The 19,073-nt window shown below is 42.0% G+C and overlaps 1 protein-coding gene across 3 annotated transcripts in view; it reads left to right on the top strand.

Annotated features, from left to right (window-relative positions):
• ARHGAP26 (Rho GTPase activating protein 26) overlaps nt 1-19,073 on the top strand; it is a 488,449-nt gene that overhangs the window by 404,659 nt on the left and 64,717 nt on the right. For all 3 annotated transcript variants that reach the window (XM_011994161.1, XM_011994160.1, XM_011994158.1), the window contains exon 20: nt 6,254-6,404. In XM_011994161.1, coding sequence (XP_011849551.1) covers nt 6,254-6,404 — 151 coding nt within the window. The remainder of the gene's footprint in view (nt 1-6,253; nt 6,405-19,073) is intronic.

Genomic DNA, 19,073 nt, shown 5'->3' with positions numbered 1-19,073 from the left:
GTAATGCCTTTCTCTGAGCAGTCAAAGCTGTAGCATGTGCCCTTTCTCAGGTTGCCTTTGCAGATCCCGGGTGCCCTGGGCACACCTGTTTGCTTTGGAAGATGACATGTTTATTCACATGGATTCCTATTGTCACACGGGCTGCAGAAGGTGTGTAATGTGTTTCTTGGGTCAATTATGTGTAATTACTACACGTGACTGAAAACCATGTTGATAATATGGCCATTAAAAAATGATGCTGTGGAAAGCTCGTGGCAGGAAAAAAGTTCCAGCTAGACCCATTAAATGAAAACAAGCACATTCTGGACGCATGCTTTTGGCACTATCACCAAGTGAACAAAGCAGATACCATTAAGTATGATGTGAGTCTGCTTTGTTAAAAGCATGACACACGTCTCTGTGTGTGTGTATATGTATATATTCCTCTGTGTAGCAGAACAATTGGACTTTTACACACCAAAATGAATACAGCTGGAGGGTGACCCATGCAGGATATTTGTGTGCAGATACAAATGCTTTTCTATACTTTCTAAGTTGGAGAGAAATGCATATTTCTTATATATTCACTTGTTTTTAAGTTATTAAAAACAAAACTTCCTAATCATACCTTTCATGTACTATCTCAAACCCATTTTGCAGTGAGTCGTGGTATAAAAGTAAGTAAACGTGTAGTTTCCTTCTTTCTAATGAGCAAGAATATAAGCCATCTGTACGTGGACTCCCTCAGATCCCAGTCAACTGTAGATTAACAGGAAAGCAATTTTTCCTGAAAGCAAGTTCTCACGTAGAAAAGAGGGCTGTCTTGTGAATAATAGAGTGTCCATTTAACTCTGATCATTCAACCCCCTATTCAACATTCATCAGAGGCCCATTCCTCCCTTGTGGTTTCTGAAATGGTGTTTTAGGGCCAGTCTTTCTCATTGTGCCTCCATGTCTCTTTCCTGTGAATCAGTGCAATCCCAGGCCAGCCACAGTGACTTCCCCATTCTCTCACGAAATTCAGTTTTATTGGCATTTTTTCCCTTTGCAAAGAAAAGGGTTATTACAGGTGATATAGGGAGAGAGTCAGTCTGTCCACCCAGAACCATAATCAGAAGTCGTTTTGCTGAAGATCATCTGTCAAAGTTTTAATATCATCTTTCATGTACTATGATCAAAACAATGGATTGACTCTACTTTTCACTTTTTTTTTCTTTTTTTTTTGAGACAGAGTCTTACTCTGTTGCCCAGGCCGTGGAGTGCAGTGGCGCGATCTTGGCTCACTGCAACCTTCGCCTCCTGGGTTCAAGTGATTCTCCTGCTTCAGCCTCCCAAGTAGCTGGGACTACAGGTGCCCGCCACCACACCTGGCTAATTTTTGTACTTTTAGTAGACATGGGGTTTCTCCATATTGGCCAGGCTGGTCTCGAACTCCTGACCTTGTGATCCGCCTGTCTCAGCCTTCCAAAGTGGTGGGATTATAGGTGTGAGTCACCGCGCCCAGCCTACTTTTCAACTCAATGTGTAGAGTCTGTCATCACCCAAACTCCTTTTTAAGATTTTTTTTAAAAAATTGCCCAAACTGTTTTTATATACCCAAACTTATTACACAGACTGCTTTCTAAGATTATTTTTATCATAGGGACTGAGGCTGCTGGGTCAGCCTGAAATGAGACCACCTCAGATTTTAGTGTGGCTTGGCATGTCACTATTATCAGGAGCAAGAGCTACAGGGGGTAAAAATTGCTTTGGAAAATCTGATTCCAAACTTCCCATGTACTTGGGTATTTCCCAGAGATGGTAAACTCAGAAATTTCTGTACACTCATCATTTTTTATTGCAAAATTCATTAAGCTGCCGTGCTATTATCATCCCATCTTGTCAAGATGATACATTACAGACTTCATTGCAAAACTTTAACAAGCAGGAGAAAGTACACCTCTCTCCTGACCACAGCACAGGAAAGCCTCTGGGTATTTTGTGTTTGCCTTCCTATTTTTTTATATAAATCTCCTTGTCTTTGTAAAACTTCACGCTGTCTGGTAACTCCCTTTTCTTCTTGTTTGATCATGTGGAGAGTCCGTTCCCTCCTTTTGGCTCTATGAGGCATCCTGAGAGGCTGTTAAAGAACAGTCCTCTTGCCTCTTCTTTTTGCCCTCTACTCTTAGGCACCATGGAAAGTTGGGATATTAGCCTGTATTCTGACAGAGTCCCATGCATGGTGGGAAACCTCCCGCAAATGTTTCATATTTACCCTCCAGCTCTGTGTATTCAGTGAGCCAGACCTGTTCGGGCCTGCCAAGACGTGTGAATTTGGCTTGGCTCTGTGAGTGCTTTCCTGGCCTCGCCTCTGGGTTCTGTGATAAACAGAGCTCCTGCCTCCCGTGTGTGATGGGGTTGCCATTAGAGTGGGTCGGAGTCACTTGGTAAATATGGAAAGTGAAGTCGCTCAGCTCCCAGATTTCCATGGCAACCCCCAGAACAAGTACAATATCACCAAAATTATTCTGCGGCTTTCCTTTTTTAGTTGCAGTGATTTGGTTGCATACTCATGTTTTTCCGTTCCTGATTTGTACAAAAAACAAAAACTCTGCCCACTGTCATCAGTACTTTGGTTTCAAGGACATTCATGGTCCCTGTCTAAAGCACCTGAAAAATTCAGTCACACAAAACTACCTCTTTCTGTTCCAGCAGCATAAATTTTTGACTGTGTATTATTCCCTTATATTTAATATTTATCTTATAACCATTCACGGAGCCTTAGTGTCAGTGACCCGTGGGCGAGGCACCAGGAATGGATGGCTAATGTTGACCTCACCAGCCACATTAATGGATGCCGTGTGGCCAGACAGCATGTCCCTGCCCTCAGGTAGTTTGCATCCTTAAGGACCAAGTTCACATCCAGTTTGTCACTCCTTATAGAACGTATGTTTGTGAAAGCACTGCCAATGCATGCTTACCATTATTTGGGGATTTATTTTATCATTTTCTTGTTGCTGGGGTCTTGTTTTCTGTGACTGATACAAAGACAGATTCTTGTTGACAAACATGTTTGAGGTGGGCAAGCATTCTCACTGACTTCAACCAGTTTAGGCATACTTCTGAGTTGTGGGCATTCTTTCCTTTTTGTCATGGTCCTCTATGATCTTGTTGACTTGACTCATAACTAGCTGTTTTTCTTTTGAAGCCCACTAGCCTATAATTTTTTTCCTCCAGCAACATAATTGCCATCAGTCCTTCTTATACCTTCTATGAGGATACCAGAGCTGGATTGAATCATCAGTGACTCAGGGAAGTCTAGCTATGTTATTTGAAAGATTTGCTTAATTTTAATTTTTTATTTTTTAAAGTGTTTTCTAGGCTGCCTGTTCTTGTGCGCTTCTGTCAGGAGCAGTACTCATTTGCCTAGCTGATGAAAAACGCTCCTATTTTGAGTGACATTACTGAATATTATTATTATTATTATTTAAAGGAGGCAGAATCTTGCTCTGTCACCTAGGCTGGTGTGCTGGGTCACCATCATACCTCACCACAGCCTTGAACTCCCAGGCTGAAGCAATTCTCCTGCCTCAGCCTCCCAAGTACGTGGGACCACAGGTGTGTACCACCAGGCCTGGCTAATTTTTAACTTCTTTTTGGTAGAGATGGGGGTCTCACTATGTTTACCAGGTTGATTTCAAAATCTTGGCCTCAAGTGATCCTCCCACCTTGGCCTCTGAAGGCGGTGGGATTGCAGGCATGAACTGCCATGCTTGGCTCATTTTCTCCTTATTTCCTAATTGACTCCAAATGCTTTAAAATTTGTCTTGGTATAGTTTGCTATAACCACTAAAACATTTGACTGGCCATTGATCTTATTCTCCACCCTTTCCCTGGAATAATCCTCACCTGCCTACTCACCCTCAGTAAAGATTGTCAGCCTTTCAGCTTAGATCCTCTACCTAGATGTTCTCAGTCTCATTATGTATTGTCTACAGATGATGAGACCTTTCTTCTACAAAATTGTAGTCGTTTTATAGTCAGGCAGTGCCAGGTTTCTGGGTTTTCTTGTCATTTGTCCCAGCAAGGGATACCAATAAAGAGTTGGCCTCTTAGGATGCATATTTGGCCCTCTTGGCTGTAAAACTATGAAGCCTTATGATACATTTTTATACCCTCCTTTACTGATGGATAGTAAGGGAGAAAAATAATCTTCTGCTAACGTTTTAGAAAGACGAATATACTTTTAGCAAGATACTGTTTTTAGTTTGTAGAATGATAATCCTCTCCTGGAAAAGTAAATATAATCACAGGAGAAATGTGAGCGATAGTTACCGTCTTCTGTTTCCAGAGAATTATGTCACGCAAACTTGGCCCTTTAAGCTTCTCAAAATCAAGTTAATAAACCTGTTTCTCTGTCCTATCCTGTGAAGCAGTAAATGTCTCCAGTTGAAGCCCGGGGAACCGTCCTCACTCTCTTTCTTTATATGGTAGTCTCGAGCTCCTCATGGTCTTTCGGGCATCTTTGTATGCGTGTTTTGTAAAAAGGAAAATCTTACTGATACTGATTCATACTGATAAATGGCACATCCAATCTCTCAGTGATCCCCTTATTATGTAATCTTAGTGTTGTTTTTCTTTCTGGTAGGAAGTTCCCATTTACAGGCCCTGTTAGTCCTCCTACATCTTGGCTCAGTGTAACTCTTTTGGCTTCTCTTTGTTGTCGTTTTTGTTCAAAAATGAAGCTCTTAAAATATGAACAGTTCTAAATCTCAGACATCAGTTCAATCTACTTTTTCCAAATCTACTTTGAGTTCAGTAGTCAGGAGGTAGCCTCATAGGGTTTTTCTCTCTCCTGTGGGGCTTTATCCAGGGCATTAAGGATTTGCTAAGATATCAGGGGTATTGGGGTGAGTGTGTATGTATTTAGTGTGAGGCTTACTGTAAAATCACTTCATAAGCATACTTTATTTTTACAGACATGACTCGTGCAAAAGGAAAAGTATTTTTATGACACATCATCCTCTTAGTTGCCTAAAGAGACCTGAGTTCAAATGTTGCCCTTTAAATTATCATACCACTGACTCTAGACTATCCTGTGAGGGACATATTGTGACATACCCCTGACTCACTGCAAAAAGGTCCAGGATTAGCCTAGATATTATGTTTAAGTGAATTAATTGCCAGAAGTATCAGTTGATTTTAGTATGGTATATCTGTAATCAATAGAGGACAAGAATCACATTCCACATCTATAATATTTTGCTACAGCAATGATGGGTGCCTGTACCATTTAGCTAAATTATCTTCAAAAATTGTGTTTTCCGTTCATGATTCCAAGTTTTTAAAGATGGGAAGAACATAAAGTTCTGTTCTTTGAGCGGTATTCTGAAGTTTACAAGATACATTCCTGCCTGTGATCCCACTTGATCCTCATGACAGTTCCACAAGCTGTGAAAGGCAGTTCTTGTTCTCCCCATTTTATAGATTGTTAACCAGGAATCCAAGATCAAGTAGAGATTGCCTGAGGTCACATAGCCAGTCAGGGCTTGAAGAGAACTCAGCTTTTCTGTCTCTTGGCTTGGCAATATTCTCCAAGCGTGAATATGACTGCTGGGACTATGGACTCAGGTATTTTGTTGTTGTTTATAGGCAAACCATTCTGCAGCCCAGTACAGAGTGATTTATCAAAGAATTCACTTGAAGTTAAACACCAAGTACATGGAGCTAGAGGCAACACCGAAATACGTGTCTGAGAAAGGGTCAGGAATTTAGACTGTTGGAGTCATAAGGACATTGGTGGCTGAATAGTAGATCTTCTCTGGTGAGGCTCTATGGAATTGGAGGTGGGACATGGCCTGATGAATTAGAGCAATATTAGAGACAGGAGTTTTAGAATGAAAGGTGAGTGTCACAGAAGCCAAGGGGATCTGGGTGAATGTGAGGGGGTCTATGAAGACTTTTCTCTAGTCTGGCAATCTGCCAGTCAAAAGAAGATGCAATTTATGGTGCCATGGTAGGGCCACTTTTAGAAAAAATCCTGGCTTATATTAAAGGGGAGATATATCCTGTTACAACGAGGAAGGGGGTTTGCTTTAAAATTTCGAGTCACCTGTTCCCCCTTGACTCTTCCTTTCCCACTTTTAATTCTTAACCTTTTCTATGTTGTTTCTTAAGCTTCCCTGGGATCAGAGATCTTAATCCAGTCTTATTCTTTATAAATTTTTGTGCATGTAGCAATAGACCGTCGCTATGCAATAATAGTAATATGGGACTTGTGACTTTTTCCCCCCAGAGGAACAAAGGAACAGCATCATCAACTCCAGTTTGGAATCTGTCTCATCAAATCCAAACAGCATCCTTAATTCCAGCAGCAGCTTACAGCCCAACATGAACTCCAGTGACCCAGACCTGGCTGTGGTCAAACCCACCCGGCCCAACTCACTGTAAGTATGATGTCCAGCTGCCTACCCCACAAGGACTTTGGTCAGCCATTCCACCTAGAATTTGCTATCTGGCTCCATCTGACTTCGGACCATTGTCCCCTGAACATTATTTAAACCTCCTCCCTAAACTGGGAGCTCAGCTGGCTTGTTGTGGGTTTTTCAAGCATCATCATCTCAGAGGGAGTCGTTATTCTTAACATACTGCTTCTTAGCCTTGGTGATTTTTGATTTACCGTCCTGCTGAGATGGCTTTGGTGATAGCTATTGCCTGTGCTGGCTGCTGGGCATGAAAAGCAATTTCTGTAAGTTTTACAAACATCCAGGGGCTGTAGCAGCTCTGTGGCCGAGTTTGTTTCACTCATCCATGTTGTCTCGGTTTCCCTCCCCACTGACTATGTTGGAAATGTTCAGTGCCGCCTCCGTGTCCGCTTCCATAAGGAAGAGGCTCCAGGAGCCCTTTGTGTCTTCACATCCTCAAACCTTAGCATGAGTATGACTTCTTAACAGATACTATTAAAGAGAAGAACCCTTTTTGCTTTATTTTTGGGCATTGAGCACCCATAGTCAGGACAATTAGTTTGGGGGCTGGTTGTCTAGCCCTCCACAGAAACTAGATCTACTCTGCTAGGATCAGAAAGTTCTCCCTCATGGTTTCAACCCACATTGCTTCGCATGCTTCTTTAGACCATCCCATAAATCTTGTCAACTAGCGCCTTTGCAGAAAGAATGTGAGGCCATGACCAGAACAGTTGGACTCTCAGGCTACAGTTATGTAAGACTCAGGAAAAAACAGAGATGATTTTGCCTTTCTCTAAGTGAAAATAGATTGAGGTTCAGCCACAGACTGTCTTCAGGGCGGTTGTTTCACGTGGGGAGACACTAGCAAGGCGGTGAGATGCTAGGATGTCAGTAACCTTTTACTGCTCCTCCGCATGCCATAGTTTCATGGCAGTACCCTGTCATTCAATCGCTATGAGATATTTACAAATCTGCAAAATGAGTCTGATAATGCCTTAGAAGATACTAAGGGCTATTAAATACTTGGGAGGAGAGATGACTCCAAAATGGACGTAAGAGGTACATAATAAAAATGTTACTATACTGTGGGATGAAATCTTAAACTGAGAATATCAGGTCTTTTTAGTTGTTGGCAGCTTTAAATCATACTGATGTTCAGGAAGCTTAATTATTTGCCCGTTGAGAGGTAAATCGCATGTTCCTTCACCAAGAAGTGGACCAGTGCCTCAGGACCTCAAAATAATTGAATTTGTTCAGCTTATGGGCAGTGAGTCTCTTCTGGTTCTCCATGGCTGGGCTTGCCTAGGGAGCCTCCCTGCCTTGAGGTTTGGCCTTCTTAGGTGCTCCTATACCCGCTTTCCTGGACTTTAGGGAGATTCTATTTTCTTTACTTTTTTTTTCTTCAGTTGGTTTAATTTTCTGTACCTAGCAGTTGCTAAAGTTATTTCTTGCTGTGTATGAGCAAGGTTGAATTTCTAGCCCAAGTTGCTTAACATCCCCTGATTTTAGCCAGCCACTACCAATGAGTGGTCTGTAATTTTTTTTTTTTTTTTCAGTGGCTGGTAGCTGTGAGCCCCTGAGTCACTGCTGAGTACAGTGTGTACAAAGAGGTTGCTTAAGCAGCTAAGTGGAAAAGGGGGGTGTGTCTTTTAAACAGGTCCTAAGGAGAAGGCTTGGGATTTTTTATTTTTTAGGTGTCTAGATACGATTTTTTTTTTTCCATAACATCCTAGGAATCGCTCTGCCTACTTCACACCACCCAGAGGGACTGTTCCCTGCCTGGTACAGATCTGGGGGGCTTTTCTAGGGAAGGGAGGGTGATAACAGGAATGGTTCTACTTGTTTGTCTCTGGAGGAGGATTAGAAAAGGAAGTGTGGGTGTGCCTCCAACAAGACCACTGTCCTTCCAAGCCGAGTGAGTCGCTGATTGATACCTTTGAGTCTTAAGGTCAGGGAAGGTTGTTCCCCGAGGTAGAAGCAGTACCCGCACCAGCACTGATACCAGCGTCTGCCATGGCCCTGAGTGGCAGCCATGCCAAAGTCCCCCATAAGCTCTGCAGGCAGGCTCACAGCCACTTCTCAAACCCAAGGCAGTGAGGTGGTTTTCCTGGGTTCCTGTCTCCCTGATATTTTCTGCCTGGGATTTGCTGGTGTGGATCATGCATGGCTGTTAGGCAGTCCTAACAAATGGACCCACAGTACTTTCCCTGAGCAAATTGATTCTGAGAAATCTGTCGGCACACAGATGTGCCATGGTAACAATCACTCGAGACCACTTGGGTCTCAGCCCCAGATGTGGACCCATTTGTTCCCGCCATCATTGTTCGGTTGGAAGTGTCCAGAGCTCCTCCAGTGGGAACACTTAATGATGCAGATGAAAATGAGGAACATAGGTGAGCTGGGAGGATTACCATTAGCTTGACTATTAAATAGGCATGAGGTGCGGAACCAGCCACCATGAAGCTATCTGTTCTTTTTATTTCACTCCTTTATTTCACTATTTTTTGTAATGACTGGGATATCATTATGACCAGATAGAAAAATAGCAAAAGAAACATGTTTATAACTCATAATACAGTGGTACCTCTGATGATACATTTTGCGGTATTATTAATCTTCCCTAATTCTCCAAGGATATCAGGGCGCTCTTATTTACATGAATGTAATGCTAAATCAGACATCAAAATTAGAGATGCCATCATTCTACCTGTGCCAGGGCAAGGCTGCTGGGTTTAAATCTTTAGCAGGTCCTCAGCTTGACTCCTGAAGTAGCCATCTCTCCTGAAGAACAAAGGACAATTGGTAAGTCAGGACCAAAGTCCAGCTAGTCTGAAATTGTTAACAACTGTGGCTGAACCTATTTTATGCCCAGACCCATGCATGCCAAGCTACCTGGGGTAAACCAGAAAAAGAGGGTTCCTGTCTTCCCCAAGAGTTCAGTCTAGCTAAGGAAGAAAGGCAGTGGCATATGGCAGTGCTAATAGGGACTTACAAATCATAGTGTGTTTAGATTTTAACCACTATTACCTGAGTATCTGCTGAGTGCACACACCAGGTCGAAGTAGTGGGAAAGGTCTGGTAGATGGAGTGTGAGGTGGGCATTAGGAAAAACTTAGGTGGATGGATGAAGAGCATTCCAGGTAAGAGGGATGAAGGAGGCAGAGATTATCTAGAATGGATAATGCATTCTGCAGACATGTATATTAGGGGAGAGGGGAGCTGTAATTCCTCCGGTACCACTACTACCAAAAAAAAGACTTGAATGAACCTTTAAAATCAGGAGACTTCACATAAAATTCAGATTTCATGCTGGAACAATTGGACATCCACATGCACAAAAATGAATCTAGATACAGACATCATACCTTTCACAGAAACTAATTCCAAATGGACCATAGGTCTAAATGTAAAATGCAAAACTGTAAAACTTCTAGAAGATAACATAGGATAAAACCTAGGTGGCCTTGGATATAATTATGACTTACTAGATATGACATTCAAAGTATAATCCGTGAGATAAAAGCTTGTTAAGTTGGACTTTGTTTAAACTAAAAACTTCTGCTCTGTGAAAGACACTCAAGAGAATGAAAAGACAAGCCACACACTAGGAGAAAATATTTGCAAAACACGTATCTGATAAAGGATCAGTATCCAAAATATACAAAGAACTTTTAAAATTCAATAATAGGTAAACAAAGAACCCAATTAAAATATGAGCAAAAAATATGAACAGATACCTAATCAAAAAGGACATACAGGTATCAAGTAAGCATAAAAAATATGATTCACTTCTTATGTCTTCAGGGAAATACAAATAAAAACAACAGTGAGATACCACTACACACCTATGAGAATGGCCAAAATTCCAGAACACTGACAACATCGGATGCTGGCAAGGATGTGGAGCAGTGGGAACTCTCACTCATTGCTGGTGGGAATACAAAGTGATACAGCCATTTTTGGAAGACAGTTTGGTGGTTTTTCACAAAACCAAACATATTCTAAGCATACAATCCAGCAATCATGCTCTTTGGTATTCACCCAAATGAGTTGAAATTTATGTCTACACAAAAACCTGCACATGGATTTTGTTAGTAGCTTTATTTATAATTGCCAAAACTTGGGAAGCAACCAAGATGTCTATCAGTACATGAAAATGGATAAACAAACTATGGTGCACGCAGACAATGCTATAGTATTCAATGATTTTTAAAAATGAACTCTCCAGCCATGAAAAGACATGGGGGAACTTTTAATGCGTATTGCTAAGTAAAAGAAGTCAGCCTGGCAGGGCGCAGTGGCTCACACCTGTAATCCCAGCACTTTGGGAGGCCAAGGCAGGCAGATCACTTGAGGTCAGGAGTTTGAGACCAGCCTGGACAACATGGTGAAACCCCATCTCTTAAAAAAAAAAAAAAAAAAAAAACTTAGCTGGGCATGGTGGTGTGGGCCTGTAGCCCCAGGCTCAGGAGGCTGAGGCAGGAGAATGGGTTGAACCTGGGAGGCAGAGGTTGCGGTGAGCTGAGATCACGCCACCACACTCCAGCCTGGGCTACAGAGCAAGACTCCATCTCAAAAAACAAGAAATCAATCTGAGAAGACTACAATATGATATAATACCAAATATATGGCTTTCTGGAAAATGCAAAATTACGGAATCAATAAAAAGATCTATGGTCGCCAGGGATTCTGGGGAGAGGAACAGGGATGAATATTTGGAGCACGGGACATTTTTTTCACGGTGAGACTATTCTGTGTGATGCTCGAATGGGATATACACAAGATATTATGCATTTGTCAAAACCCATAGAACACGAAGACTGAATGCTAATGTAAACTATGGCCTTTAAGTTAATAATAATGAACCAATATAAATATTGGTTCATGAGTTGTAACCAGTGTATTGCGTTAATGCAAGATGTTAATAATTAAGGAAACTCAGAATGTAGAAATAGAGAGGGTATGTGTAAAACTTTCATGCAATTTTTCTGTAAACCCAAAACTGCTCTAAAAAATAGAGTCTATTAATATATCTTTTTAAATCCAGATTTCCAGCTTCTTTTGAAATTTCAGAAGAGGTGGCTATACTAAACCTGTGTGGAACTTGGGAGCAGATGATGCTCTCTGGTCTCTATTATCTCACAGCTGGCCTGCTTCACTTTTATACCTAATGCCTGTAGGCCCATAGTCAATTAAAAGTGGCCACAGAATCTTTGGAATCCCTCCCATTAAGAGCTAGAGCCCTTGAATCTAGGCTGGTCTTTACCCTTTGACTTATTTTGGCCAATAGAATGTGGAGGAAGTGACATCATGTGCCTTCCCGAGCCCAGGCCACAATGCCTCACAGCTTTCTCTCTCATCCTCTTGGAACCCAGTCACCATGTGAAGAAGCCTGTTGTAGCCTCCTTAAAGATGACAGATTACGGGAGAGAGAAGCCCAGCTATCTCTCTCAGCCCAGCTCAGTATCGGGACCACCAACCAGTTGAATGCCGCTCACCTGGGTGAATCAGGCAAGCCCAGCCAAAAGCTTCCCAGACAACCTATAGGTTCATGATAAATATCACATTGTGGTTGTGGGAACCCAGTGAGTTTAGGGTGGTTTCATATGCAGTGATAGTAAACTGATACAAGGCCTGTGAGTTTGTGACCTTGGAGTCATGGCCAGCTGTCTTGGGATGGGGCTGATCTGTCTGCATGCATAGAAAGGTATGGAAGGGTCTCACTATAGCATAGTGCAGCATGGAGACTGGCCTCTCAGTTTTCAGAATCTTCTTGGAAAGAAAACAACTCGTAACTGAGATTCTAAGAAATTTAAGAAACAAAATGTATGGCTAATGGCAGAGGCAAACAAGAAAGGTGGCTCAAACATTGGAATGGAAAGCAGGAAACCCTAGGTTTTAGTTCTGGCATCAACATTGCCTGGCTGATGATACCAGTCCCTGGACCTGAGCATGCCCGCTACCACCACCACCTTCCACTCTCTCTGGTGGAGGAAGTGGGGCTTATCTACTTCCAAGGGTGAGGGTCGTTCAATGGGTGCTTACCGAGGGCTGCAGAAACAAATCGTCCTCTCCTTCCACGATGACCAGTGGGGCATCATGCCAACTCCCTTCTGGGAGAGAGTGATTTTAAAGGAGGAAGTAAACAAATGCTGAGAAAGAAGTCAGGGGACGCCCCACCAGGGACATAACATGCTGCAGTAATTTCCCCAAATTAGAAACAACTAGGTGAATGCCTTCTTTAGACCACAAAGATTGAAAGATTGAAAGAAAACTAGGAAGGCTGGGATGATTACCACAATGATGGAACCCAACCTTGGAGTTCTCTCTGCCTAAGTGGTCCCCACCCCTAAAAAATAACTAACTGCTCAGTAGCCTCATAAATAAAACTAATTTTTTCTCGTCCTTCCCCCTTAACACACCCTCTCATGCATTTCCAAGTTATTTCTGGTGACCTAAAAGACACGCATGCCAAACGCCTGCAGATTCTGCCAGAGTCAACCTTCCTCTCCTGTCTCAGTGGCCAGAGAACAGTCCCTGGAATTCAAAGGATAAACAAGGCCTGCGTCCAGACAGAGTTGTTTCTCTGAAACATTGCTGGCTTCTGAGTTTGATTCAGCTGCTCTCTGATGAAATTCAGGGAAGACTTGCTTTCAGAGATATCTCTCAGATTTTACGTATCTTCAGCTTAGCTGGTCAGCATTCATTCCACAAATATCAGTTGAACTCCTACTGTGGGCCTGGTGGTGTTCTGAGTGCTGAAGGTACAGTGATTTAAAAATATTAAGAAAAAAAAAAAGAGTTTCTGCTTTCATGGATTTTATATTCTAGTGGAGACAGGAGATAAATCAGTGTTTAACACAGTATATCACACAGTATATTGAGAAGTCCCAGGGAGAAAGCTAATGGAGAATCAAGGACATAGGGATTTGGAGGGGAAGGAGGCAAGTGACGTTAGCTCTCTGTACCTCAATTTTCTCATCTGTAAAACAGTGTGATCATAACCTCCTCAAATAAAGTGGCATGAAAATTAAGTAAGATCATCTTTTATTTACATATTTTAGTACTGTGTATGGCAATTATTAGTATTATTTTGGAGGGCTACCCCCACACACTATCCTTACATTTTCTCCAGTCCCTCAGCCATGGTATGTATTTTTCCTGTGCAGAGAAATGTCCCCGGCTGTCCCACTCACCTTCCCCCACCAGCCTCCTACCTTGAATCTGAGACTGGAGCTATAACTCAGTCCAGGCTGTAAGTTATCATTGAAGAGGAGGAAGGAACTTCTGCTGTAGAGGCAAGTGTTACCCCTCCTTAAAGCAAGACCAGCTAGGGTAGACACGCCACGCCCTGTTCCTGGAAGCTTTGGAAACCTCTAAATCCCACAGGGTACCTGATAAGTTGTGTGCATAGCTGTTATTTATTGAGACCAAATGCATGGCAAAGTGAATAATATGCATTAGACAAGTGATAATTAATGACATCTTTTTTTAAAAAAAGCAATTTTACCATCCCCATGCTATTTTATGCCAAAGGGTTACACCCAAACAGGCAGCTATGATTTTACTAGAATTGTCTCTATTTGTCATCCTTTGGAATGTGAGGCTTTGAAAGAGGAAGTTTTCCTCTGTGGCTGGATCAGCTTTTTGTGGAGAAGGATATTTCCTTTTAGATTGAGGATTCTGTTTCTCACCCACCTCCAGGCAGAAAAGGTCTCTTCAGACCGGTTTGCCTGAAAACTCGGTGACATTCCTTACCTTTGGAAATAACCTGAACACCTCATTGTTCTCAAGAGGATTCATTTGCCTCTCCTTGCTCCCCACAGTGCCCTTGGTGATTCCAGCTTACTTACTCGTTCATTGTTGTTTCTTGGACATGCCAGATACCCTCCCTCTGTCACCTCAGGCTCCTGGACTGTGGAAGCCACAGCTCTGCCCCGTAACTAGGCCACGTTCCCTTGACATTTTCAGTTTGTTACTGGTGTGACCCATTTTCTGAGTGGCTTCATGTCCGCTTTTCCCTTTCCCTAAGCAAGATCTCACTCATCAATCAGGAGCCCAGCTGGGCTTCCCTTGGTTGAGGGTGGAGATTCCTGCCTCCATCCAATTTTTATTAGATAAATGGGTTTGGTTATTAGTGGTGGTTCTTCTTTTTTAAAATATAAAAATTGCTTGAGACAGCCCTCACACTTGGTGAGCCAGCAGGATTTCCTTCCCAAGCACCGGGGACCCATTGGTGACACTTGGATCTCTACGGCCTGTCAGCAGAGGGGGTATGGGAGGAGGTAGGGACAGGGCGCCTTCTGAATGCCTAGCCACATCCCTGTTTTCCAGCAGAGTGGAAATCACAAACGGAAAAATGTTTTCCTTTACACATATTGTTCTGTTCTTTTCTCCTGTACAAGCTAAAATCATAGAAAGGGTCTGTATTTTTTCTTTAAACTTATAAATCTTGCTAAATAACCTAAAACAGTTTCCAAAAATTGCCCTGATGTATACTACATGCTTAAAGTCTTGGGGTTTAATTAAAGGTATGAATGACTGAATTTCATTTTGAATTTAGCTGCCCTCAAGTGCCTTATGACATTGTATTTTATTTGTGTAAGTTTAGGCATTTTAAATCTCAAATTTTTGGTAGAATATATGGGAAGGAAAGACGCTTAAGATTTTGCATGACTTTTCAGCATTGTTATGCCTGTAAGGGAACTTTGAAGGAACTCTAAAGTGTTATTTTTCTTATTTAGGATTAGAATTGTTTCTACCTCTGTGTATTTAATCTGAGGGATCTTATTCATAGATTCAGATTCTAAATTGGGTAAATTAAAAGTACATTAGAGTTCAAGTACTGCTTTTGAAACCTTTTTTAGTCAATCTGGAAAGCAGATGCTTACTTAGCTAGGAAAGCATTCCTAGTTGGAAACAGCCTTAGAATCTTGTTTTTAACTCCTTCTCTGCATTAGCGATCTGGAGAGCCATGCAGGATCTACCGTAGGCTTCATTTGTTCTCTATTACACTGGTCTTCCAAGGCAGACTCTTAGTTCCTGTGCACTGGTTCTCGGAGTGTGGTCCTGGGACCAGCATCATTGGCGTTATCTGGGAGCCTGTTAGATCTACAGAATCTCAGGCCCCACCCCAGACCTACAGGATCAGCATGTTCTAGAAGGAAGGCCCTGTAATCTGTGTTTTACCAAACCCTGCAGATGATTCTGATACATGCTCAAGTCTGAGAGCCATAGTGCATAGTGATCTAGTACGTTAAGCTCATGGACTTCCACCAGAATAAAATCAGGACTTACCTCAGTGTAGAGCTCTCAGGGCCAAGCCTGTGTCATCACCAGCACCCTCTGATTGTCTGTGCAGTGATGACAGTACTGAGGCTTAACTGAGCTCTGCCCGTGGCTTTTGGGATCAGTCACAGCTTATACGGCTGAAGAGGGATGGGTTTGCTTTTCACAGGAACTTATTAGCTCACCAGTGCTGCACTTTCAATCTCCCCCAAAAAACCCGGTCAGCTGCTTTGCAAATGCGTGCCTGTTGGTTACAAATCAAGACAGGGTGGATGCATCAATTAAGCCAGTAGATATTTTTATTGTTTATCTATGGTGTGTGTAACATGAAAAGATCAAGATGCTGGTATTGACAGAAAAATAGCTCCCAGGCTATGTGATACTGAAGGTGATGGATGAGCATCAACGTGGACAGATTACAGATGTCTAAATCAGCATTTCCCAAACTGGTACAGGAAGGGAAGGGGGCAAGAGCTGCATTGGACTAAGTTCAACAGATTCTTTTTTTTCTTTTTTTCTCGAGACGGAGTCTCACTCTGTCATCCAGGCTGGAGGTCAGTGGTGTGATCTCAGCCCACTGCAACCTCCACATCCTGGGTTCAAGCAGTTCTCCCACCTCAGCCTCCCAAGTAGCTCTGACTACAGGTGCACACCACCACATTCAGCTAATTTTTGTATGTTTTGGTAGAGACAGGGTTTCACCATGTTGGCCAGGCTGGTCTTGAACTCCTGACCTCAAGTGATCCGCCTGCCTCAGCCTCCCAAAGTGCTGGGACTATAGGCATGAGCCACCATGCCTGGCCAGATCAACCAATTATTGACTAGAGAACTTCTGGGCCTTTAATATGTCCATCATGAAAGGGCATCTGTTATGGTACACTTCCTAAATACATTGACCATAGTACATGATTTCTACAGCACTTCTCTTAAGCCTCTTGAAACAGCATTCCATGGTTTAGAAAATGCTATTCTAAATCAACACTCTACTTTTGAGGGCGGAAATGTATTTCTCATAATGGATGGCATTATTATGGTAAAGATCCTTCCAGAGAACAGAGATTTTGTTTATATGTAAGTATATGGCCACAAATAACTTTCTGAAGACTGAAATGGGTTATGGGTTATGGGTATAGCATTGGTAAGCTTGAGAATCTGGGGCAGAGCAAAACCTGTGTGGCCTGATTGTGGATCTACCAGGGTCAAGCCTCAGCTCTACCATTTCCTAACTGTGTAAACTTGGGAAAGTTATTTGCTATCTCTGAGCTAAACCTCTTCCGTGAAATGGTAACAATAATAATAATAATAATACCTACTTTTAAGGTTATAAGATAATGCCTTCCTCATACTTAGTAAATGGCCTCGTTCAGAGTATCAGTCAATAAAACCAATCAATAAAAATTGGTTTCTACTATTGTTTTTATTCCTTCTTATTATTTGCTCTCAGACTGCCCCCACTACCAATGAACAAACCCCTAGTATTGATTTCTTCACATGATGGCAGCAGATGGACACTCAGTATTTATTTTTATTTGTTTGATCCTGATGTAACATAAAGCAACACAGATTAAAAGCATTGATATAATTTTAAAAATGAATTAAAATACCCCAAATTAAATTAACTATAAATAATAAAATACACTGAAATCAATAGAAGTGCTCCTCTTCCAAGACAGACATCAAAGAGCGTTGGTCAAAGCCCCCTACCCTATTGTTCCTCCGTTGGGTGGAGCCAACTGGAAACTACACTAATTAGACTAGAAACCAATTGCAATCTCAACTTTCCACTGGGGAAGAATTTAGCCTTAGGAATTCCTCTTCAGCCTAGGACTGTGTGTTGATTTGACTGTCATTATAGCAAAAAGGAAAAGAACTTCTGAAAAAAAAATTATTTGGAAATGTAGCATCTTAGTCATTCACTGCATTTGCACTATCAAATTCTCTTCTAGTATCTATCACCTTCCTTCACAAGGAAGCAGTGGAGTTCTAAGACATTGCTTTAATGTTCCTTCTAATATGCTTTACAAAGTGAAAGCAGCTGGTGATGGGGCTATTCCTTGGCTGTTGTCAAAAATACTCAGAAAAGGGATAAAATAGCTGCATTACAGACTATCCTATTACCTCTTGTTGCCCTATACAGGAGAAGTCTTGTCTTCAGAGAAAACCAAGATGTTATTGTCCACAAACAAATAAAGACAAAGGTGTTCATCCAAGGATGACGTATTATGATCCTAAGAAGAAACTTTGGTGCATTTGAAATAACGTAACTCAAGGAGGGTTTATTTACCAAAGAGTTGGTGCCGAGGAATCACAAGAGATAGTACAGTAAGTCAGGGCTAGCAGCTGCTGCCCAGTCACCACCCTTAGCTAAGAGGACGTGAGAGGAAAGTGGTACAGGATCCCAGAAGGATATACGAGTTGGTGCCTTGACAGGAGCAGTGACCTTTGGTCAAGGGACACAGCCAGACCTTTCAGAAATGGAATAAATGCCTTGGCCCTCTCCTTCCCCGGCTAGTCTAAAGAGCTCCCCATTGGTGAACCCAACAGGAAGCCAGAGATTGCAAAAGCCCTGTTGAAGAAATCTGTGCTGGTTAGATCCCAGAGAAGAGATCAGGGTTAAGATTGTGTCTGGAGAGGCAAATGAATGATGTCCAAAGAGTGGAAACAGCAGGAATAGCTATCAATAAAGGACGGCCTAAATAAATGGTAGAGTTGAGTACTATCCAGTACTACAGAGGAATTAGGTAGTTCTGTATGTGCTGGTCTAGAGCTACCTTCAAAGGCACATTAAGGGGGAAAAAGAGGTGTAGGACAGTGTGCAGCTGTGACTGTCAGTCCAGACGGCACGTTAGCACCACCTGGGGAGCCTAAAATAAAAAATACCAACACCTAGGCCCCTTCTCTGGAGCCTCAGAGTTAATTGATCTGATGTAGGGTCTAAGTTGTGGTGTGTTTCTTAAGCCTCCCAAGTGATTTTGATATGCAGCTAGATTTGAAAACCATCAGTGTACATTGTATGATAGTATTTTATATAAGAATCCAGGGATATAGATACACATGGGTGGGTGTAATATCTGTAATATTTCTGGGAAGATACAGGGGAATGAATCTGTGTGGTTTTCCCTGAAGGAGGCAGATGGGATGGTGATCTGTGGCAGAAGGAACACTGACTTTTCATTTTAACACTACCCTCTTGTAGTGTGGGATTATTTTTTTTAACATGTGCATGCATTGACTGTTTAGCTTCAAAAACTCAGAAATACGTTTGCTTAGTTTTGAAATGACCATCCATTCATTCTCTCAAAGCTTTGGAACACGTCTTTGTGAGAAAAGATTTCTCTTTTTTTCTTTTTTTTTTTTTTTTTT

Source organism: Mandrillus leucophaeus, unplaced genomic scaffold (genome assembly GCF_000951045.1).
Source record: "Mandrillus leucophaeus isolate KB7577 unplaced genomic scaffold, Mleu.le_1.0 Scaffold443, whole genome shotgun sequence".
In the NCBI taxonomy this organism is placed as follows: Eukaryota; Metazoa; Chordata; class Mammalia; order Primates; family Cercopithecidae; genus Mandrillus; species Mandrillus leucophaeus.
Note: the sequence above shows the minus strand (reverse complement) of the source record. Positions and strands in the feature narration are given on the sequence as shown.